General features: G+C 60.5%; 1 protein-coding gene across 26 annotated transcripts in view; it reads left to right on the top strand.

Annotated features, from left to right (window-relative positions):
* SORCS2 (sortilin related VPS10 domain containing receptor 2) overlaps nucleotides 1–23,306 on the top strand; it is a 507,067-nt gene that overhangs the window by 97,901 nt on the left and 385,860 nt on the right. The window contains exon 1 of one of the 26 annotated variants that reach the window (XM_084971442.1): nucleotides 17,684–17,876. The exons of 23 other annotated variants lie outside the window; for them this stretch is intronic. In XM_084971442.1, coding sequence (XP_084827568.1) covers nucleotides 17,838–17,876 — 39 coding nt within the window. In that variant the 5' untranslated portion in view covers nucleotides 17,684–17,837. Of the gene's footprint in view, nucleotides 1–17,683; nucleotides 17,990–23,306 lie in introns of those variants that run through there. 2 more of the 26 variants (XM_084971435.1, XM_084971445.1) reach the window with 2 other exon arrangements.

Below are 23,306 nucleotides of genomic sequence, written 5' to 3'. Positions count from 1 at the left end.
GGGGCGTCTGGAAGACCTGGGGCTGGGGGTGGGGGGGGGCACCTGGCGGCGGTGGGGGGTGCGGACATGATGGGGGGTGGGGGGGACAGTCATGACAACAGCTAAACCTTTGAACGGCAAGTGCCCTGGGTTTCCCTACCCGTGGGCGTTTCTGAGCAGCTTGTCACCACCCCCACCTCCAAGCCCCTTGTCCCAGGGTCCTCCCCACCAAGGTTGCTGCCGACACTCAGGCCTTGCCGGCAGGAGGGACTCCAGGGTGGCTCTGGGTGTGCTGGCCCCAAGGTTCCAGCCGGAGTCCACAACTGCGTCCTGCCCTCCTCCACCCCCTGGAAGTGACACGTTCACTTTGCACTGGGCAGTGGCACCAGGGTCTGTAGCTCATCCCCGAGCCCCGTGGGGTCCTGCAGGGAGGGGGATGGGAGCTGCACGGGTGGGGGTGGGGGGACACGGGGGGCTCTTTAGGGGAAGGTCAGTCCCTGTGGCAGGTAATATGGCCGGCAGTGTCCCCCGATGTGATGAGACGGGGACACCTCCCCTCCCTGCGGGATCAGGACACCTCCTGATCCCGCACCCCGTCCAATCGTGAGAACACATCTGATGAACCCCAGCTGGGGGCTGGTCTACGAAGCGCCTGACCAGCCCTTCTCCAAACTGCCAAGGTCGTGAAGTTCAAGGGGTCCGAGGAGCGTGAGGAGACGTGATGCCCAGGGCCGCCTGGTGTCCTGGACAGGGTCCTGGGACAGAAGAGGGGTGTCAGGTGAACACTGGAGAAATGGGAAGGAAGCCTGGGCTTCTGGTGATTGCTCTGTATCCGTCGTCATCACTAGTGACGAGTGTGCCGTGGGCACGTGCAGTGTGACCAACAGGGAAAGGCGGGGTGGGGCAGTGGGAATTCTCTGCACGGTCTCTGCTGCTTTCCTGTGTCCGCAAAGCTTTCTAATATAACGCGTTTAAAGAGGAACACCCCAGGTTCATCCCCTTTCCACGTTTGCTGTAGGGGCGAAGCCAAACCCCCTCTGAACCAGAGCCCCTCTGAGCCCCACCGTGGAACCAGCCCCGAGGATGGTCCTGGGTTTGAACCTGGCTCCCGGCAGAGGTCTCCCGCCCCTCCCCCTTCTCTCCCCGAGACACAGGGCACAGGAGCCCCTCGAGCCCCTCCTCCGTCGAGACCAGGGAGGGTGTCTGGACCGAGGGCAGTTTTCCGTTGTCGCAGCTGGCGATGGGGGAGAGGGGCTCTGGCTTCCAGTGGGTAGAGGCCAGCGGTGCCGCGCGATATCCTACAGTGCAGCCAAGGGTTCCCAGACCAACGCGTCGGGAGTGCCAAAGTCAAGGACTCCTGTTCTAGAAGGATGCCGCACAGGCCGACTTCTCGTTTTGACTGAGAAGCACCTGAATGCTGATGTCCCAGACCAGCAGCTGGATCCTCGCAGCAGACCTCTGCCTGGCTTGCAGTTATAAGCAGCTTAGGGGGAAGATGGTACAGGCGGCGACACCTCCTGAGTGTCTGTTAGGTGCCAGGCCTTACGGTGAACGGACTCACTTCAGCTTCGCGCCTGCTCAGTGGGACAGGTGCTGTCGTTTTCATGCTCATCATGTGGATGGGGAAACCGAGGCACAGAGAGGTCAAGCAACTCGCCTCAAGTCACACAGCCAGCAAGTGGCTGAGCTGAGCTTGGAACCCAGGCCGTCTGTTTCTAGAGGGTCTGCTTGTATCCACTGTGCCAGCAGCCTCTCGGGAGATGCTGCATCACGGGACTGTCCTCTGGCAGCGGGGCGGGGAAGGAGGAAGGGTCCCTGCTGAGAGAGGAGCCCCCGCTTGCACCCTGTCCAGGCTGTGCCCTCACCTGGGAGACCGCCCTCCCCCTCCCCAAATGGGGCCCACCCTTCACGCTGTCACTTGGGGTTCACTCGGCACCAGCCCCCACCACTCATCCCAATGCCCTGCAGCGTGGGCGTCAGGGGTGCCATGGAGACGGCCCGGATCTGACACCCCACATGGCGTCATCATTAATTTACGGCTCTGGGGCATTTGCTGGTGATGTGAGAAACTCAGTGGGAATTTCTCGGTGCTTGGCGAACAGAGCAGGTTTTGATATTTTCACATCTGGGGCCCCTGGGCGGGAGAGGGGCAGGCTGTGATGAGAACGTGCAGATCTCTGGCCCTGGCCCTCCTGGCCTGGGGCGGGCAGCTGGCCAGAGGACAGACGTGGTGTCTTCATGCAGGGGAGTGTCTCCTCCCCTTTTGCCTGGTGGTACCTTAACCTACAGGGGGAATGGGGGGCTGGGCCTGCATGCCCGGACCCGAAGCTTCCCTCCCCCCGCCGCCCACAGGAGGTCGAATCCAGGAGAGGCAGGCAGGCGGGTTGGCAGGGCCTGGGCTGGCGTCCTGCTCCTCCACCGACCGGGACGGAGGGTGGCCGTGGGCAAAGCTCTTAGCATCCCTGACGGCCCGTGATGGAGGCCCCTGAGGTGGGCTGGGCACTCTCCACTCCATGTGGCTGAATCTCCCTGTCTCCCCCATCCTGCTCTGTGCCCTGGGGGGGTGGCTGCTGGCTCACCTGGGCCCCTGTCCCCTGCCCCGTGTCTTCCTCCTTCCCTGTTGGCTGGTGAGGCTTTGGGTGTGGGCGCCCGGCCGATTGCCTCAGCGCCTCCCAGGCCCTGAATCCTCGCGCTCTAGATCTTCTGCCGCTAACCCATGATGGGCCCGCGGCTCCTCGCATAGACCCAGCTGGTGCGGATGTGTTCTTCACGTAAGCTTCGTGGCACCTCGGTGCAGAAGCCTTGTTCTCACCCGTCTTTTAGACGTGGACGCTGAGAGCCAGGCAGTTAAGTCACTTGCCGGGGGCGGGGTTGGGGGTGGATTCGAACTAAGGCTGTAGACTGGGGGACACCCTCGGGGCCCACGTCCACACCCCTCGGCGGGGCTGCGTTCCGAGGTCTTCTGTTCCGGGGCTCAGGGCCTGTAGGAGGAGCTCAGGCAAGGATGCTGTGTTGTGTGCTTCTCTCTGAGAGCCGTGGGCTGGCCCGGGGCAGGAGCTGTCCCCGCAGGCCCAGCAGTGGCCTCTGTCCTTGCGCTGCCCCTCCCAGATCCCCTCTTGCTTCCCGTGCCCAGCCCAGGCCTGTCCATCCTTTGCGGTGGACGTCCATGCCCGGTGGCGTCTGTGGAGGTGGTTGTGTGCCCAGCTGCCTGGCAATTCCTAGTTCTTCGCTGTGTGTCACCTCGTGCACTGTTCACACGCCTTGGGGTTTGTAGCATCTTCCCTGATTTGGAGACGAGGACCCACGGCTCACAGAGGAGTGGCCATCTCCCTGCATCATCGGGGACGGAGCAGAGATTTGCTCCTGGGTCGAGCTGAGGCCTGAGTGCTCATCATTGGGCTGCCCAGCCTACCGAGCAGGGCAGGGGTTTCCCTGATGCCCCAGCTGGAGCGGGCAGGGGTTGCAGGGTGTCTGGGGGCAGGGCCCCCATCTGTGCCCCCAGTGCCCCGTCCTGGCCCCGGAGGTACAGCAGGGAGCATGTCCTGCCCACTCCCTCCAGGACTCAGCACACAGAGCCACGTGTGCAGAAAGCGGCCTCGGCCTTGTGGGTGAGTGGAACGGGCAAGAGTTTGGAGGGCTGCCCCTCTGGAGGCCCAGGACCCTGGAGCCCCATGCCCACAGGCTGGCGCTCCTCCCGCACGTGGCCACATGATGAGAATGGAAGGAGCACCGTGCAGAAAAGTGTGTCACCACGTGCCCGCCTGGCCTTCACCACTGTGTCCCCAGTGGCAAAGGGCCTTCAATAGGTGTTTGTGGGAAGAGAGAGTGAGCGAATGAGTGGGTGGGAGCTCGGCTGCTTCCTACCCGAATGCTCGTGGGCTGTTTTGGAGGTGCTGCTCCAACAGAGTAACCCCGAACCAGCAGGAAAGTGCTCTGCCTCCCCCCACCCCCGTCCTGCCCAGAGGTGCAGAGAGGGTCAGAGGGGTTTGGGGAAAAGGCTCCTGTGCCGGGTGAGGGGACCGAGCCAGGAAGGCTTCCTGGAGGAAGTGGCATCTCAGGGGGACCCTGAAGGCTTAAGGTGCGTGGAATGGCATTCCCTGCCGAGGCAGCAGCACCAGTGAGTGTGAGGAGGGGCAGGCAGCTTGGTCGGCTGGGCTGCGGGCAGGGGTGGGGTGTGAGGGGGCAGCGGGGCCTGGGCCTAGACCCAGGATGGAGCAGGGTGGGAGGCTAGGCCCGATGACGCAGGCAGCCTCTGCCTGGCCCGGCTCCGGTCTCGGGGTCTGGGATGAGAGTGAGGGGCCTCCATTGTCAGAGCCCCGTGTTTGCCTTTCGTCTGGCAAAGAGCTGATGAGGGGGTCCCAGGACTTGTCCCCGAATTCCCAAGGCCCAACCCATCCTGCGCTCATCTCTCCGCACTCGGCCGTGGGCTCCTCTCCGGCCAGCATCCTTCAAGGTCCTTACCACAGCCCCCCACGCAGCCTCCAGGAAGCCTCCCTGGGCTACACTCCTGGGTCGGGCCTGGCCCCTGAGCTCCCACCCCTGTCTCTGCATCCTCCCCCATCCCAGCCCTGCTCCCAGCTCTGTGAGTGTGGGCGCTGCCTCTGCACCTATCCGGTGCCTCTTACACCAGGAGGAGGCTGTGAGGCAGCCCCGTGGGGGTAGGGGCAGTGTCCAGCCCAGGCCGGCTCTGCGTGGGGTCCCGTGGTGGAGCCAGAGGGGCAGCCCTGGGCTGGGCAGAGAGGGTTTCTGGGATGAGCAGCTGTGTGCCCTCCCCACCCCTGAGGGGCTGGCCTTATGTGTGAACCCGGCTTCTGTCAGTGAGGGATGCCCAGACCTGCCCCAGGACCCAGGTGGGCCAGGTCAGTGGCAGACGGAGCTTCCTGGCTCTGTTCACTCTAGTGCCTCCCTCCTCGGAGAGCAGGCCTGAGCTCAGCTTCAGTCTGTGCTGACCGTCTGCCCCGTGTGGCCTCTGCTCCAAGCAGAGGCGAGGCCGTCCCCAAAGGCATCCTTTGGGCCTTCAGTGGCTCCCAGTTTCTTTTAGCAGCGTTTCCTGAGCTCAGTTCCAGGGGACAGGGGGTCTAGGTTCTCCTAGTAGGTGCTGGGGAAGGGATGGGGCGGGGGAGTTTCCCATAGCCTCAGCCTTTATGCAGCCTTTAAAGGCTCTGACAAGTCCTGTAGTGCAGAAATGTATTGACTTTAACAGAGTGTCCCCAAACTTACTTGCTCATGGATCCCTGGCTTGTCCCCCACCTCAGGGCACCTGTAACCTCTAGAACACAGCGGTTTGGGAAACGCTGCCTTGCAGAATAGAGTCCTGACTTACCTCACTGCCCGTCTCCCTCCATGTGTGCCAGGCGCCATGAGAGGTGCTGGGACCAGCTGGGGGTTCTCTTACACTCTGTCCCTTGTGATCTCAGGTCGCTGGCAAATGTGACCCACTGTGCGGCATAACATTATGTTTTTAAGGCAGGCATTTGGTCCAGGCCCCGGAGGCTGTGGGGCCGCGAGTCCCGTGGAGAGGATCTCAGCTGGTAGGATTCGGAGGCCTCGGGAAGGAAGGACCTGGCCCCTGGCAGCTCGGGCAGGGCTCCGGGAGGGCCCCAGCGCGCCAGAGCTTCCTTTTTGGCCCTGGCAGACACGCTGCTTGGTCACGGTGTTGGCCATCTGCCGTGGCCTCCGTGGCCGGGGCATGAGACCGTTTATGGGACGCAGGTGGCGCCGCGGAAACGTACTTGCTTTCGTATCTTGCCGTTACCCCCCTCCACAGCCTAGATTGATGAAACACATGGATCTTCTCTTTAAGCTGAACATCCCTCAAAAGCTCTGACTTGCGCATTAGTTCCTTGAATGATCAGCTGTATCTATTCCGCGTTTAATACATTCGGTTATTAAGGAAGCAGCAATTGATTATTCCATTACAGTGGATTGGGAATCAGATTCCTCAGCACAACTGCCTGGGACACGGGGTTGAGAAACGATAAAAGGAAGAAAGTCTCGTTGAATCGGCCTTTACAGCAGCCTCACCTGGCGGGGACTGAGGGTGCAGAGGCTGTGCCCAGGCCAGGGCCCCGGTGAGCATGGCGCCATGCGTCCCGACACTGCAGAGAGACAGGCCAACCACCCACCCAGGGTCCTTTCCATTTGATTTGTGTGGATTGGAGACTTTGCGTTATGTACGAGGTGCAATTTGCACCCCATTCCAGGAAAAAACCCAAACGATGTTGATAAATATATCGGATGTGTATATAAATTAGATTTGAGCCAAAGGGGCAGGGGTCCGGGAGTGGGGGGTGCTGGACGTGAACCGCATGAAGGTGGTGTTAGTGCAGCGGGCAGGTGCTCGTGGAACCTCCAGCAGGTCCCGGCAGCAGCGCAGGGTCCCCCTGCACCTTCCTGCTCTCCAGCCGGTAGGCCTGCGTCCAGCATTCGAGGAGTATCTCAAAGGCCACCTCCTCCACGAAACGCTCCCGATTTCTCCTCCTTCCTTTTGAAATTGTACAGCAGTCTGTGGTTATTCTTTGCCAAGGGGGCAGGAGGTGCTGAAGCGCCTTCCCTCCCTCCCTTCCTTCCCTCTTTCTTTCCTGACTTTTATTCTTTTTATGCATCCATCCATCCACCCACCCACTCACCCACTTATTTATCCATCTTTCTGTCTCATCCACCATCCATCCATCCATTCACCCATCCACCCATCCATCCATCCATCCATCCCCCTAGGCCACTGTCTAGGCTCTGGGATAGAGGAATAAGACAGACACAGTTTCCAGTCTGAGGGAAGACAAGAATCAGATCAACCAATGGGATTCCCATGGAGTTCCTGCTGTGGCACAGTGGGTTAAGGACCTGACTGCAGTGGCTTGGGTTGCTGTGGAGGCGCGGGTTCCATCCCTGGCCTGGCGCAGTGGATTAAGGATCCCACGTTGCCGCAGCTGCGGTGTAAGTCACAGGTGTGGCTCAGATTCAGTCCCTGGCCCTGGGAACTTCCATAAGCTGCGGGTGTGACCATAAAAAAAACAAAAACTCAAATAGGATTCCCAGGTACCTGCCGGTAGGGATGGGTTTACTCTGGCAGTACAGCCGACCCTTGAACTCGGGTTGACCCTCGTGGGTCTGCTTCACGCAGACTTTTCTCAGTCGTGGGTCCCGCAGTGCCGCACCGCCTGCCGTTGGTCGGCTCTGCTGATGCAGAACTGTGGGCAAGGAGGGTGGACTCTAGGTCGCAGGGGTCTCCAGCTGTGCCGAGGGTTGGTGCCCCAGCCCCGTGTTGTGCAGGGGTCACCTGCAGGGAGGTGGGGTGGCTGGTGGCCGGGCTCTTTGGTGAGGTGGTCCAGGAGGAGCCCTGAGGAGCAGGCTGAGAGCACCGTGTGGCAGTGACCTCCAGGACACCTCTTTGTGACTGCAGCCATGGACACCGCATGGCTGTGGCCTGTCACGACCCTGCGATGGGCGGATTGGTCGGGCGTGTATCAGCTCAGGGAGTCCAGAGAGTGGCAGACAGTCCAGCGCCTCGCGCTCCGTGGGTCTGGCCGAGACCGGGAGGCCTTGCAGCCGGGGCAGGTGCACCCAGGGACTGTGGCTGCCAGGAGGGGTCCACGCAGGTCCCCTGGTCACAAAGAAGGCTCTGGATTGTCCTCCTGCAGCCAGAGACCACCCCTTCCCCCGCCCCAAGTGCTGCCCCTTGAGGCCATGCTGTGTGGAGGAAAGACAGTCTGCCCCCAGCCTCTCCACTGACCGGTGACTTCGGAAATGTTCTAGAACCTTCCTGAGCTTCAGGTTCCTTCTCAGGGAGGTGTTCCAAGGATTCAGGTGGTAGGTCAGGATCAGGTGTGCGTCCTCCACCTCCCTGCCCAGCCCAGCCGTGGGCTCCCTCTGCCCCCACACTCCACGCCCCCATCACTCCTGCTGCTGGGCCCGTGACCCTGAGCCGGCTTCATGGGACACGAGTGAGTGGTGGCCATCACCCCCAGCCTGAAACTGGGGGCCACCCAGGGCTCCCCCAGCCCGGCCCCCTCAGCAGCAAGCCGATTCACTGCGTTTCCTTCTCATTCCACAGCCGGGTGCCACTCTGTGTCCAGCCTGGATTCGGGACCGGTGGGGGGTGCTGGGCTGTTGGAGGGTGCATTGCAGACAGGGAGAGAGGGGAGCGGTGGGCCAAGGTCATCTGGGGTCACCTGCTGACCCTCCCGGGGCCTCAAGGTCTTCACCCTTGGATGGTTTTTGAAGAGTTTCATACACAGCGATTCCTGGAGGTCTGCCGAGCCTGTGTCCCACGTCTGGCAAGATGGGATCGCATGATACCCCATTTCACAGGTGGGGAGCTTGAGGCCCTGGAGGCAGGAACCTGGGCCCAGAACACATGCTTCCAGGCCGCGGGGTCTCGGGACTTCCCTGGAGACCCAGGAGGCTCGGAGGGTGAGTTGCTCTCGAGGAGGCCTGTGCAGGGCAGCCGTGACCTCCACCTGCAGCGACACCTGGAGATCCGTGTCCGGGCACCTGAGGGAGCGCTGGAAAGGCCCTTTGTCCCAGCCCACTCCCGTCCTGGCCACCAGGAAGACTTCCTCCGTGGGGCCAAGGCTGAGTCCGGCCTGTGCATCTGCCTTCCAGCCAGCATCCGGGGCCCCGCTCTCCTCGCCCGGCTGTGTCAGGGAGGTGAGGGAGTCGGGGCCTGGCTTCAGGCCTCAGGACACAGCCCGGAATTTCCTGGGAAATAACGGCAGCTCTCAGCCAGCCCATGTGGGATTTTGTCAGCGGGGTGGGAGGAGCTCTGGGCAGTCCTGTGGCTGGAGTCTTTGCCCTCCAAGGGTCCAGGGACCTGTCCCAACACTTAATACATTTACCTGCTGTCCCACGAAGTCAAAGAGGGAACCAGAGATTCCAGGCTCAGGATGGGCTGGATTGAATCACTTGACTCCAGCGGGCCTCGGTTTCCTTGTCTGTGAAATGGGCCCAGTAACCCTGAGAGGGCAGGTGTGTGTGTGGAGATGACCCAGACTGGAGGAGAAACTGAGTCAGCCGAGAGGCTTAGTGGCGAGGGAAGTTCCTGTCGGTTGTTGGAACCCGTGGTGAGGCCAGGCACCTGGTGTAGGAGGGAAGGGTGGGCCAGGAATCCGAGGAGAGGCCGGCTCTGCCCTGACCAGCTGTGTGGGGCCTCGGGGAGCCGTCTTCCTCAGCCATGGAAAGCCTGGCTTGGAGGGGTTGGCAGGACCCTGCGAGGAAAGGGGGCAGCAGGACCCCGCTGTGATGTGGGAACCCCGTCTGCCGGCCGGGGCTCTGCTTTCTGCTCTGGTGCCTGCAGGTGAGGACGGCCAGGTCCTGCTGCCCCCACCCCCACCCCTGGGCTCCTGGCTGGGACAGGAGGCCCCGCCCAGTGGGGAGCCCAGCCTCCCGGTGTCCTGGGCTTGTGGCCGCATCACCCCAGCCTCTGCCTCAGTAATCCAGGATGGTCACACCTGGATCCCTCGCTAAGATCTCTTAGCCTCTGCAAAGACCCTTTGTCCCCATCGGGCCACATGGCAGGACGGGGGTGTTAGGACACAGACATAAGTTGGGTGGGGGCTGTCCCCCACTGCAGGGCCTCATCCCCTCCCCCACGGCAGGGGGCCGGCTCTGCTCTGTCTTTGCTCTCAGCCCAGGACCAGGGCCAAGGCTGCAGTTGTTTGTGGAACAGCAGACCCCTCCCCATCCTCTTCCCAGCCCCACCTCCACAGGGCGGGGGGGCTCAGGGGACCCGCCCCCTCATTTCTGCCTTTTGCGGGAGCCCCTGGCCCTGCTTGTTTGAGCCCCTGCGAGCTGTGTGTGTGTTTTCCTGCTCCCCTGAGTCGGCTCACCCCCAAAGCCTGCACTCTCCCGGGCCCCTTGCTGTCACGGCTGCAGAGGAGCTGGGGGCCTGGCCTGGGTGGGCGGCCTGATGGCTCAGGGGTTCCCAGCGGAAGTGGAGGGAAGGCTCTGGACGCAGTGGCTGCGATGTCTGAGATCTGGCTTCAATTTTGCTGACGCCTCCTCCTCCCCTTCCGTCCCTCATTCTTTCCTTCTTTTTAAAAATTATTTTGGCCGCACCTGTGGCATATGGAAGTTCCCGGGCCAGGGATTGAACCTGAACCATAGCAGTGACCTGAGCCACTGCAGTGACAGTGCTGGGTCCTTAACCCGATGTGCCACCAGGGAGCTCCTCTTTCCTTTTAAGGGACCTTCACTCAGCACCTTTCATGCGCCCTGTGCTCTGAGCTTCTCAGGGTGATCTCTGGTCATCTCCTGGGATGTGTCTGAAGGTGACGTAGAAGAGGCACTTCCTCCCAATTCCTCCCCAGAGCTGCACTGGGACCCCCTTTCTGTCCACAGCCAGTCAGCTGTCACTGATGGATTGGCTGATTTGGCAAACCCTCCCGGTGCACCAGTGTGTGCCAGGCCTGTTGCCAGGGCGTGGAGATGAGCAGAGCCATCCCTCAGCAGGTCTCGCCACCTGCACCCTGGGGGCCAGCTCAGATGCTGCCTCCCCAGGAAGCCTTCTCTGACTTTCCGGGCCCTCAGGCTCTGCCACCTTGGATCTCAACTAAGACACGGGTCCCCTTGGGCCTCACTTGTCGATTGGTGCCGTGCTCAGCCTAACGCGCCGGAGCCAGGCTGCCTGCCCTCCGGTCTCAGCCTGGCCCTGGTGGTGGGGGCGTTGGGCGGGGTCATGACCCCCCCGAGCCCCCTCCCCTCCTGCAGACAGTGGGCCTTATTGTGATGGGCTTGTGGTACGGGGCGGGGGGGGGTCCCGAGGATTCTGGGGGAGGAGGGGTGCCAGGCTGGGGGGGTCGCAGGAGGGCCGGTGAGCGTGGCTGCCGCCCCCACAAAGCCCTTGGTCGTGTCTCGTGAGTGCGGTGATTGAGTGAGTGCGTTAAACACGCTGCTCCTTCCTAATTTGGCTGGAAGGCGATGACCCCAGGGGACAGGCAAAGGGATTGTTGGGAACGAGTAGGCATTTCCACTCCCCCAAACCTTTAAAATTTTGCCCTTTTCCCAGTGCGACGGCAGCGCTGTTTTCTCCTTTTTCCTGGAAAGTGGTGTGTTAAATCCATGGAGGTTTATTTCAGGTTTTTTTGGCCCAAGACACCACTTTATTCAAGGGCAGAGCCTGGGGGCCTTGGAGAAGCCCCACAGGTGGTTCTAGCTCTGAGGGTCCTGTTCTGAGGCGGAGGGTGGGGGGTCTGGTTCCCCCCTGGGAGCCAACTGGGGCTCTGCTTCCCTGCATCTCGTCCCAGCAGCTCGTGTGGCCCCAGCCTGTGCCAGGCACTGGGTAAAGGAGGAAAGACGGAGCCGATGAAAAGCTTGGCTTGTTTGGGGCACTGGGGGCGGGGGGCCGTCGGTTTGTCTGTCGCTCAGTAACGAGAACAGCCGCCGTGGTGAAGGTCTGCCTTTGTGACAGCTCCACAGCTAGGTGATCTCTGTGCCCGGAAAACTGGCAAACCACCTGCTGTGGGGAAGTGGGAGCCAACTGGTGCCAGCCGTGGTGGGCTTGGCCCCCTGCAGTGCCCCCAAAGTGAGCCTCGCGCCCCTCCGATCTTCTCCTACTATGGGGCCTGTGGCCTTGGAGGACCCCGAGATGCATGCCCCCGGATGGGGCGAGGTCCACCCAGCTCTGGAGGGAAAGGAGCTGGAACTGGGGGGTCAGCCGACGGAGCCCCGCGTCCTTCCGCCAACCCCGGGGGGATGCTGCCACGTTGTTTTTACGATGCTTGCTTTCTTGTGCCCACCCCCTCCCCTTAATGGGGGGCTTCTGGGGGCGTTGGCGAAGGTGGTTTCTTGGGACAGAGACGATAATTTGTTCACATAGTTCCGTGTTCATCCACATACCGACCAGCCGTCAAGCCGTGGTCGCCAACTGATTGACGGTGTTGGCGCCCAAGGCCGACGGGGTCACGTACTGTTGTTAGCAGTAATAAGAACGATCACCGAGGGCCCCTGGCCGGCCTTGCTGCCAATCAGTGGGGCTCTGCGGTGAACGAGGCCCGGCGCTGTCCTCTGGGGCTCCCTGATGGACAAGTCGGGGCCCGACCGTGAGTGAAGGGAGCTGAGAAGGTGGTGGGAGCCCTGCAGAGGTGCCAACCCCGCCTGGCGGACAAAGGATCAGGGAAGGCTTCCTGGAGGAGGCGATGCTGGACTTAAATCACATGCCAAGCGTAGCAAACCTGTGGGTTTTCCAGGTAGAGAGATCAGTGTGAGGAAGGGTCTGGAGGAGACCCCAGCCTGGGGATTGGAGCGGGTGGTGAAGGATTTCTGAGTTAGAATGTCGGGCGGGGAGAAGGGTGGGTGAGGCTGGTAACCGGGGCATTCTAAGATGGAGGGGGCAGAGTGAGGCAGAGGGAAGGAGAGGGGGCAGGGCTGAGGCTGGGACTCCAGGGAGGGCGAGCGCAGGCGTCCTGGGGGGACGAGGAGGCCTGGAAGGGAGACTCCTGGAAGCAGAGGGCTGGGGTCTGGTTGGCAGGGGGGAGGTGGAGGGAGCAGCATCCAGGGGCTCCGCCGCCCTTGATTCGGCGTTGGCCTCACAGAGCATCGCCTCCTCCCGGCCCCCAGGGTCACTAGCCTGGTGGAGCTGACATCCGAGTGCCGGGGCGAGGACCAGACGACACCAGGGGGCTGGTGGCCCTCGAGGATGGTGTTGTCATTCTCGGCAACCACAGGGGCCCTGAGTAGGTGTGACTGGGTGGGCAGCTGGTACAGCGGGAGGCCGGGGGCGGTGCAGGGGGGCTGTGCTCGGCGGGGTGGGGAGGGGGTGGGGGCACAGTGCTGCCGGCCCGTGGCACCTCGGCCTGATGGTGGGCGTGGTGAGTTGAATGGTGTCCCCCATGGAGTGGTGGCCAGGTCCTCTCTCAGTACCTGCAAGTGTGAGCTGGTCTAGAAACGATCTCTGCAGATGTGGGGTCCTGGGAAGGATTTGGAGGTGACCTCATTCAGGCCCTAAATTCAATGACTGGCATCTTTACCCGGGAAAGAGGGATGGAAGCTGAGAACTGCAGAGCAGGGCTGGAAGCCTCCAGAAACAGGAGAGGCCTGGAGCCCCACCCCCAGCGGAGCCCCCCCCCCCAGCGGAGCCCGCCCCCACCAGTGGAACCCTCCCACACCTGGATTTCCGCCCAGGGGCGCTGGTTTCCTACTTTCAGTCTCCAGAACCGCGTGGAAAAGACATTTGGCTTGTCGTGAGCCCTCCAGCGCGTGGTCCTTTGTACGGCGGCCGTGGGAAACACGTAATGTGGGTTTACCGTCTCACCGTCTCATCCAGGGACATCTGTGGATGCTGGTTGCAGATAAATGGGTGGCAGGGCGGGCCGCCCGGGAGCAGAGTGGGTGGGCGCACCTTGCAGACACATCGTGTTCCAGAAATATCGAGGCTCCTCCTGGCGCGTTCACCCTGCCAGGGCTTGCTGAGCGGGTTTCATCCCAACTCCAGCAGGAGGAGGGCTCGGCAGCCGCCTCTGTCTGGGCCGCCCCATGCGGGGACCACAGCGGCCCACGGCCCTCCCTCCATCCCTCTGACCTGGAACTTGGTGGTCCAGCCCACTCACTCCTCCGCCGTCCCTCTGCCAAGTGGGATGTTTGGAAAGTCATGTCTGGAGACAAATAGTTGCTAGGAAAATTGTTGCTTAGAGCACTTAACCTAAAATTAAAATGTACCTTTCCATGAAAAAAAAAAAATCGATCCTTCCTAGATCTGACAGTTCTCCTTAAAGCCCCTGTCGAGGAAGTGTCTTTTCGTGGAGTGTTTTACCAAGACTAAACTAAGTAGAAGAAACTTGCAGGAGGGCAAGGGAAGAAGGACTTTATCTTGAGGACCGTACACCCCGCCGGGGAATGAAGTTCATGGTTAGAGACCCAGCCCCTCCGCGCCGGCCAGGCACCGCCCCCAGCCCGGCTGGCCTTCCTTCTGGGCACAGAGAGGGGTGGGTATACTGATGCGTCCTCTCCGGAGCCCGCTCATTCATTTACGGTCCACTCATTCACGGTCCCCTTCATTCGTTCACGATTCATTCATTCATTCGTTCACGATTCATTCATTCATTCGTTCACAGTTCATTCATTCATTCACAGTTCATTCATTCACTCACAGTTCATTCATTCACTCACAGTTCATTCATTCATTCACAGTTCATTCCCTCACGGTCCATTCATTCATTCACGGTCCATTCATTCACTCATTCATGGTTTATTCATTCATGCCCGATGTTGTGGGATGCCCTGGGCAGGCACTTGCAAGAGTGAAGCACAGTTCTTACTACATGGGAGCCAGGCGTTTCCATGACGACAACAGGCCAAACGCCAAATTCCGAGGCTTCTGCAGGAAGCTCTGTGCGGGAGGCAGCCTTCTGTGATGCGGCAGCCTTCCAGCTGGTCTTTCTCCGTGCTCCTTCCCTGGTCCCTCCCTGCTCGCAGGGATCCTGTGCTCCGAGGCTGTCACTGCTCTGCTCTGAGTGCTCCCTGGACTCCCTCCTTCTCTCGGAGCGAGAGGCACACAGTCCCAGTGGACCACAAGGCCCTGCTGAGTCTCGCGTCCCCATTTTCATTCCGTCTGGTCTCTTCCTCTTCTCCCAACCACACTGGCCTCTTGGCTCCATCTTGAAGGTTCCGGGCAGATCTGGCCCCAGGCCTTTGCACGTGCTGCTCCCCTAGCCTGGGACGCCCTCCCCCGATGGCCACGCGCCTCCCCTCCCCCTCCTCCCAGTCTATTCTGCCGTGTTACCTTCTCAGGGAGGCCTCCCTGGCTGCTCTATCTAAAACGTCAGTACCCCCACCCTTCTGATTTCTCTTGATGGTTTTACTCTAGAGCACTTGTTTTTCTCGTGGCTCCTCCCTCTGGAATGCAAACGCCACAAGGGCAGGACTCAGCCTGTTTTGCTGTTTGCTGTGATCTTCTCAGGGTGTGGGACAGGGCATGGAACTGGTGCTGAAGAAATGCTGATTGCATGATGAGTAGCCTGAGGTTTTGAAGAATGAATAGGAGTTTCTCAGCTGGAGAAGAGCTAGGAGAAGAGCCGGTGCAAAGAAACTGAGGCAGAAAAGAGTGTGTGTGTGTTGAGGGAAGGGAAGATGGGATCTGGATGGGAGATTGAGGGTGGAGATGCAGGAGGGGAGTGGGCTTTGGGTGCTTGACAAGAAGTCTTGACCTCGTGCAGAGGCGGTAGGGAGGTTTCTGCGAAGCTTAAGCATGGAGGCTGCAAAGCTGGCATGAGGGAAGCATGTGAGCATGTGCTGAGGTTCTGCGGCTGGGCTTGGAGGAGGGAGAGGTGTCTCTATGATTTACCAGAGTCCTCTTTGTCCCCTTTATTAACCTCCGGTGCGAGTCCATGTTGAAGGACTCCATTCTTGGGACCACAGGGTGGTGGGAAAGGCCTGCAGTGAGTTGATCTGGATGAGACGAGGCAGGGTGTCAGAAGTAAAAAGCCGTGCCGTCTTAGCCTTGCTGCATTTATCAACATTTCAGCTGCTGTATTTCATTCCGTCTGAAAACTTTGATGCTCTCTAAACTGCATCATTATTTTATTCACCGCCACGGAATGGCATTGATTATAGGCCACATTCCAATTTCAGAGAAGTTAAAATGTGAAAAAAAGCCCGCAGGCCTTGGAATCAATGAAACACGGTGGTAGTGAGAGGAGCAGGTGTATGGGGTAGCACCCACCTTCTTTCTGTAAAGCATCCAGACAAGCTGATTCACACCACACAGGCTGGGGCGAGCTGACACTCTCTGGGCACCTGCATGCAGGCTTCCTGGGGGGCGGCGGGGAGCAGGGGGCACCCCGCCCAGGCGAAGTGGGGGTGGGGTTTCCAGGGGACGGTGGTTTAAGAGGGGGTGATACCGTCTGCAGCAGCCAGATCCTGCCCTCCGGGGCGTAGGCCCAACTCCTGAGGAGGCGGGAAGGGCTGCTTGTTCAAAGAGAAACCGAAGTTTCCAGGCCATTTCCACTCCAGTTTCCCCAGCGGCCCAGGCTCGCTGGGAGCCTCCTTTGCTCCACGGGCTGGTGACAGGTGAACAGCCCTGGGCCCAAGTGGGGGAGGCGCGTGGAGCGAGAGGGGCGGGGCTTCCATCTGGGACTTGGGAGGAGCCCTGTGTGGCACCTGAGCTGAGAGGTGGGGACGGGTCTGTTCCGAAGGGCCTCTGGCTCGTGATGTCGTCCCCCGGCCCCCTTGGGAGTGTTCGGGGGGCCACAGAGCAGGTGCCAAGGCACCCCAGTGAAAATGGAACGGTGGACAGAGTCCCCGGGATCGGGGGACGTGACCTGTCTGGGTGGAGAGAGGGAGAATGGGTGCTCTCTGCCTGGTGGGAGCTCGTGGGACCATGTCTCATCCTTTGCCATGTTCTCCCCGTGCCGGGGACCCACTTGGAGACCAGGCCGAGAACCGCCCGCCCTGTCCTGTCTCTTCCCCCAACGCGGTTTGGTTTCCCCAGAAGCAGAGCCTGGGCCCAGGACTGGAGCTACCGTGTTTACTTAGGGGGTCGGGGAGTGGGGGCCATGCCAGCAGCATGCCCGGTGGTCCCCTGGCCTCGGCCATGGGCGCTGGGGCTCAGTTCTGGGGGGGACTCAGGGAGACAAGGCAGAACACGCATCGAAGGTCTCGGGTGTGTCCGGTCAGCAGCCTCAGCGTGGGGTGAGGCCGAGGGGGCACTGGGGGTGGGGTGGGGGGGGTGGGGGGGTTGCCCAGTGTTCCACCCTTGGTTTTTGCATCTCCATTGAGCGGGGTGTAGACGCACGAACTCTGAAAGTGTAAAGCACAGCTTGTAAATGTCACATTTGCCGGTACTCTTGTGCTGTGACTAGCGCAGTTAGGTCCCTGCTGGCCTCCTGGACACCCCTTCTCCCCGTCTGTGAGATGGGGACACTCAACATTGGCTGTGACCGTGAGGTGAGAGGGCTTTGCTAGTGGTGGGGGGGGCTGCATGCCCAGGAGGGGGACTGTTAGCCCCAGAAGGTGCCTGCCTCTCCCCCAGCGTGGGCCAGGCTACAGGGGGCCGCAGAAGGATGGGAGGTGGGGTGTGCATTGTTGAGAAGCAAAGCACAGGGGAGGGGACCTCTTAGAATCTCGGAAGCCACCAAGCGGGACATGGGGGTGGGGTGGCAAAGCTCTTCTGCTGAAATGTTCCTCTGGCATCTGCTGAAAGTCAGGGCGTCCCTGGATCTCCAGGGTTTATCGCACGCGCCGGGCGGGGAGCAGGCAGCACTTTGTCAAAGGGTTGAGAACATGGCTTTGGGACAGAACCTCCCAGGGGAAAGTCTGGCTCCACCATTTGACAGCTGTGTGACTCTGGGCACTGTCCCAGCCTCTCTGAACCTCCGAGTCCTGTGTGTGGGCAGAGCTCTGGCACAGCGCCTCCTCCCCAGGCTGTTTGGGAAGGTCGGGCTGCTCAGGCACAAGAGAGCTCGGTGCCCGGCGAGGGGACACGAAGGACGAGTGGGAGCATCTCGTCCCCAGTGGGCCCCGCTGCGCCTCGGACACCGTGTTGAAATATCCCCCACTCCGCGCTTCCAGATGGACGAGGTCTTCCCCGGCTGCCTCTCGGCCTGGGTTTTATTAACTCAGCAATCTTCCCCCCCGCGACCTTCCACCCCTGTCTCCCTGTCTTCCTGGCCAGGCACTGGCCAGCGGCCTGAAAACAGCTTCATTACCGGGTGTCCTTTCCCCAGGCGTGGGCGGCGGCTGTGTAGTATTGAACTTGAGAGGCCCTGGTTTTGAATTGACTCTGGTTCCAGTTCGCTTCTCCATCATGGGGAGAGAGGGCTTGTGCATTGGTTCCCTCGTCCTGCAATTTCAGTGCAGAGTGCGCTTCCTCTGGCTCCGGTACAGCACAACCTGTGTTCTCCAGTGTGGGCAGGCGGGCCGGCCTGATGAGGGTGCTTGCCCTGGACTCGGAGCCTTGGGTGCGAGTGAGTCCCTGCTGCACCCTTCCACGGGGTTCTTGCTCCTCTCCGAGCGCGGTTTCCTCTTCCGTAAAAGGCGCGTGCTGCTCTGCATTTCTTCGGGTGCTTGGGGTGTGGAGGTGAGAGGAGCAGGGCGTGCCTGGGGAACCCCAGCTCCCTTGGGGCGACCTTTCAGCGGCAGCCCTTTTCCGTTCTTTTTATAACCAAAAAAGAATTGATTCAGTTATAAAAAGTGGTACCAATTCCCGCTGCACAGCGAAGTGACCCAGTCACATGCACGTGTGTGTACATACGTTCTTTTTCTCACGCTGTCTTGCACCGCGCTCTATCCCAAAAGGTGGGGTGGAGGTCCCCGGGCCGTGTGTGCAGTAGGACCTCGTTGCCTAGCCGTTCTAAATCTGACAGTTTGCGCCTATGACTTTCTTCATTTGTGCAGGTTTTCTCACAGTGGACTTAACTTGCAAGGGTGGGGTCGTCTCTGCTGCGCCGCGGAGGGACTCAGTCTCCCGTAAACACGCCTCCATTCTCTTTCAGGTTCTTTTCCCTCGGAGGTTATCGCAGAGCATGGGGTAGGGCTCCCTGTGCTAGACAGCACGTCCCCTCCGGCCGATCCCAGCGCAGACCGCCGGGCGCACAACGGTGGTGACAGGGTCTCCAGGGGGCTTCACATGACTTTCCGCGAGTCCTGGAGCAGTCCATTGCCGCCTGTGTCTGTCCTGGTCGGTCCACCCCGTGAGTCGCAGCTGCCTCACCTGCAAGGTGGGGTGAGAGTGTCTAGGCTGTTGGGAGCATTGGGTGGCCATGTGGCCTGGGACCCAGCAGGTGCCTGGGAAGCACATCGCAGCAGGTAGATCCTTGCGTTTCTCCGGGGCTCAGGGTGACAGATCGCCTGTCCTTTAGAGTGAAGTGGTCGGGCTTTCAGCTGTCACTTCCTGCTGCTGTTCACCTACCTGCTCCTGGCAGTTCTGCCTCTTGCCACTTGATGCGTCTAGTCTGCTGTGGTCTGGAAACCTGTCTGGGCGAATGCACTAGCACTGTGAGCAAACTAAGAGTACGTAGGCCCTGAGCGAGGAATGGAGGACATTTTCCGGTGATGGAGGTGCCTGAGCTCCGGGTGGCACGATGTAACATTTACTGTGACGCCCGTGAGGCTTCTCTCCAGGGTCTGACTGCTGTGTCCTGTCTCGTTCGTCCACTCCTCAGACTGGCATCGGGCACCCTGATGCAAGAATGCAAGATCAAGTGCGTCCCCTCAAGGACCCACACCGTTGGCTTGGAGCGTGTAAGGTGCCCCGTGGGAAACTCCTGTGCGGGGAGGGGCGCTGCTGCTCCGACTGTGTAACTGGGGAGTTTCTGTCAATTACTGGAAGTTCACTACCCCCCACCTTGCGAGCTGAGCACTCACTGTCCAGGTTCCCTTTTAGTTGCTGGATACTCTTGGAGTCTCCATTGCTCCCAGAGGCGAATCCCACTATGCTGGGTGGTTTGCCCAGAAGTTTCTAGAACGCCGCTGAGGTGTCCTTGGACATCGCGAAGACGGCTGCTCGAAAGGCCCCCCGGCTCGAAAGGCAGCCCCCCTACACCTTGGGCCTGCTGCACCTGGCCCCATATCTAGTGCTTCCCGGCCGGCAGATGCAGGGGGTGGGTGAGCCCTCAGCTTCAGGTCAGAGCGGGAGCCCTCTACCAGAAGGAACCCCCCGTGGTTCCCGGCCTCCCCTCCCTCTAGGTGCACGGGGGACTCAGGTGGGCCTGGTTGTCGCCCACAGATCTTACTTTGCACCAGGGAGCTTCTAAAAAGTTCCGTGGGGCTTGGAACCTTCCAGCCTTGAAGCCCTTAATCCCAGGCTGGACTGTCCCGACTGGACTGACCGTGTGCCCACTGCCCACTTTGGGCCTTTAAACAGCCTGGGTGTATTCCTGGCCCTGCTCCAGACCTGGTCCAGCCGGCATCCCCTTCAGGAAAGTTCCTCTCTGTCCCCCCCACCCCCCTCCCCCAGGCCGGGCTCCCTCGGCTGGGGGTGGATAGTGGGTGAGTGGTTGGTGTGTGGAGGCCTTTTTTGGCTTAAATTGGCTGCGAGAAGGGAGGCGGGGGAGGGGATGGGGAGAAGTGGGGGCGAAGACGGGGCGGGGCAGGTTTCCTGAGGCAGAACTGTTCCGTCGAGGAGAAGCAGCCTTCAAGCCAGAGGTCCCTGTGACCTGGGCTGAAGGCGTTCCATCACCCAGCTTGGGGACAGGCTGCTGCTGCGTTGCCCCATATTCGTATGTGGGTGCAGCTCCGCCCGCTGAGCGCAGACAGGCTGACACGGGGAAGACAGGAAGAGGAGCCCTGAAAAGGTGGCAGGAGGCCCAGGGAACGCGGGGCTTCCCGGCTCTGATGTGCCTTTAGCGTTGCGGACTTCCTGGGGCTGACCACACTCTCATTGTCAGCCCGCGAAACCGTTGATTTGCTTGAAGGTCAGGAGGAGAGGTGGTTATAGATTAAATTAGAGGATTAAGTGGCTTCCTGGGCTCCGACTGCTGCTCCCCCCACTCTCAGCTGAGCTTCTGGAAGCAAAAAAGCCCCATCCACCCATCTCCACCTGCCTCACCCAGCAGAGGGCCCCCCGTGTCCCCTCCCGGGCCGTGGGCTGGGCCCGGTCACGTGGAATCAGGTCCTGGCCTGCTGGACCCGCTGGGCCTGCCTCGCACCTGCAGAGCCGCTCAGCCTTCCTGGCCCCATAAATAAGTCCTCTCCTGGCAAAGGGTTTGCTCTGGGGATTTCCTCTCTGCTCTTGGCTCTGGAGGCTGGGCTGCAGCGTCGCTCTGAGCACCTGCCAGGCCTGTCCGCGCGCTCACCTGCCCCGGCTTCTAGCATCCTCCTCATTTCACAGATGAGGAGCCCGAGGCCGGGGTGTTCAGCGGCTTGGCCTGAGGCCACCAGGGAGTAGATGCTGAGGGCAGGACCCCCCTGGGCTCTGGAACCTTCCCCGGTGTGCCTGGCACTTTAGAGCCTGTTCTCACATCCAGGGTCACGTTCATGCTCACAGTGGCCTCTGGGAGAGCCGCGCAGTCCCACCGGACCCAGGAGGGGACTGAGGCCTGACAAGGTGGCTCAGCTTGCACGTGGTGGGGGTGCCATCCTGCCCAGGGCCACTCTCTGCCTCTGAGTTCTCACATCCTCTGAGCACTGTCGTCTCTGCAGAGGTGTTGAGGGCACCCAGTTTAATCAGCACCCCCATGTTGCAGACGAGTGACCTGGCAGGACGGCCGCCCTCCCTGGTTCGTGGGGAGGCTTGGGCGCCTCACCCTCTCGGCCAGGCCTGTCCATTGCCAGCCCCTCCTGCAGAGCAGTGGTGGGTGGACCCCCCGGGGGGCCCAGCTGTCCTCGCCTGTGCCGCGGGCTCCCACCCAAGACGACTGAGAGCCGAGCCTGGCGTTCTGTGCTCTGAAGTGTGGGTGGGAGGCCCCACCTGCACACTGGATGCACTGTGCACGCCCTGGGGGTGGCTGCTTTGCCCCTTGCCCCCGGGGGAGGAGGTCCTGGCACCTCCTCCAGGAAGTGACGGGGAGAACCCAGGGCTGGGAGCTTCTGAGGATGAAGCCTGCTGATGGCTGTGCCGAAGTGGGGGAGCCCCCCTCCAGCGCTCTCCTGGGGGCACGTCTCCTCCCTCCGCGGCCCCGTGAGGCATCCTGAGCTGTGCGGGAGCAACCTGGAGTCCAGGTGCTTTGCCAGCACGGCATTTATCTAGTTGGGGATTAATTTCCTGAACCTGAGGGGGTTATAACCATCAGCTTCTCAGGTGTCACGCTGGCTTTGCATCTATTTTTATTTTTATTTTTATTTTTTGGCCAACCTCACAGCGTGTGGAAGTTCCTGGGCCAGGGGTTGAACCTGTGCCACAGCAGCGACCCGAGCCACGGTGGTGGCAACACCCAGTCCTTAACCTGCTGTGCCACAAGGGAACTCCTGTGCATCTATTTGGAAAGAGAGGGAGAGGCCAGGACTCTTGTGGGGTCCCAGGCGAGCTGTCCGTGAGGAAGGCGGTTTCCGAGAGGTGCCGGCCACCCAGGATCTGCTTGGCCCTCTGTTCCCCTGGTCCGGTCTGTTGGGTCATGTCTTCAACAGAGCAGGGTGTCGCGTTTGTGGTCTCAGAGGCTCCAGAGTACATGTATTTATAGCTCCGGGGACACCAGTCCCTCCCCTCCTTCAACAGGTGTTATCGAGTGTCTCTGCGCGAGGTCGCATTCCTGTTCCTGGGACGGCGCCCCTCCGGGCACGTGGCCTCGGAGCACAGAGTGCAGCCTGGCCTGTGCTCTGCCTCTGCCGCCAAAGCCTTCCTCTTTCCACGCTGCATGGATCAGTCAGGATGTGGCTGCAGAGAAGGGAGGCCATCCTGTCTGGTCCGTGAAAGGAGATCTGACACAGGGATTACCTGTTCTCAAAATCCTTGGAGAGGCTTGAAGAACAAGCCAAAGCTTGGATCTCCAAGATTAAGCTTTTGGGAAACCTGCCGCCTGCTCCAAGGTCGGGAAGCCAGCTGTCAGCCACCTCATCTGCGGGGCCACCCCTGCCGGGCCACCATCCACCCCTGCAAAGCAGCCGCCTCGCACACCTCCCTCCCCACCAAACTCAGCCCTAATTTAAGTTTTGCTGGGAGTTCCCGTTGTGGCGCAGCAGAAATTAATCTGACTAGTAACCATGAGGGCGCAGGTTCGATCCCTGGCCTCACTCAGTGGGTTAAGGATCCGGCATTGCTGTGATTTGTGTGTAGATCACAGATGTGGCTCGGATCTGAGTTGCTTTGCCTGCGGCGTAGGCCAGCAGCTACAGCTTAGTATTGGACCTGTAGCCTGGGAACTTCCATGGGCCACGGTTGTGGCCCTAAAAAGACCAAAAAAAAAAAAAGAAGTTTTGCTGAAGTGCTTCTGAGAAGTGACATCCTAGCTGTGACCTGGTGACAAGGGAGTCCCGGAAATGTATTCTGAATGTTTTTGTTTACTAAGGCACCTTCTTTCTTCTTTTCTTTTTCTTCCCCCCCCTTTTTTTTTTGGGTTGTTTTTCAAAAAGAGAAATCGAGGTGCCTTACAAAGATAGAAAAGCAACATGAAATAAGGAAAAAAGGGGAATAGATGGAGCTGGAGATGGACCCAGTGCATGGATACTTGCTGTGTGGCTGCAGGAGGGCCACAGATTGGGCTCTGAGCTCCCTGGCCGCTAGAGTAAAGGGGGAAAGTGGAACAGATGTAGGTGGACCTGTTGCTCAGGACAGCTTCCCTGAAATGAACGGTGATACCAGTGGCTGCTGGGGGTTCCCGTATCCTTGCAGGAAATGCACTGGGCAGTTTCATTCGGGTGTATTACCTATTATTTGCTCAAAATGCAGTTTGATGGCTTAAACCCCAAACCCCGTTCCCTGAGGTGGCTCTGCCAGAAACCAGGAAAGGCACGGGTCTCTG

This window comes from Sus scrofa, chromosome 8 (assembly GCF_054392235.1).
Source record: "Sus scrofa isolate SSC_HxYL_T2T_F1_AM1 chromosome 8, Sscrofa_HxYL_maternal_Yorkshire_Landrace_v2.0, whole genome shotgun sequence".
NCBI lineage: Eukaryota > Metazoa > Chordata > Mammalia > Artiodactyla > Suidae > Sus > Sus scrofa.
This window is presented reverse-complemented; position numbering and strand designations above follow the sequence as displayed.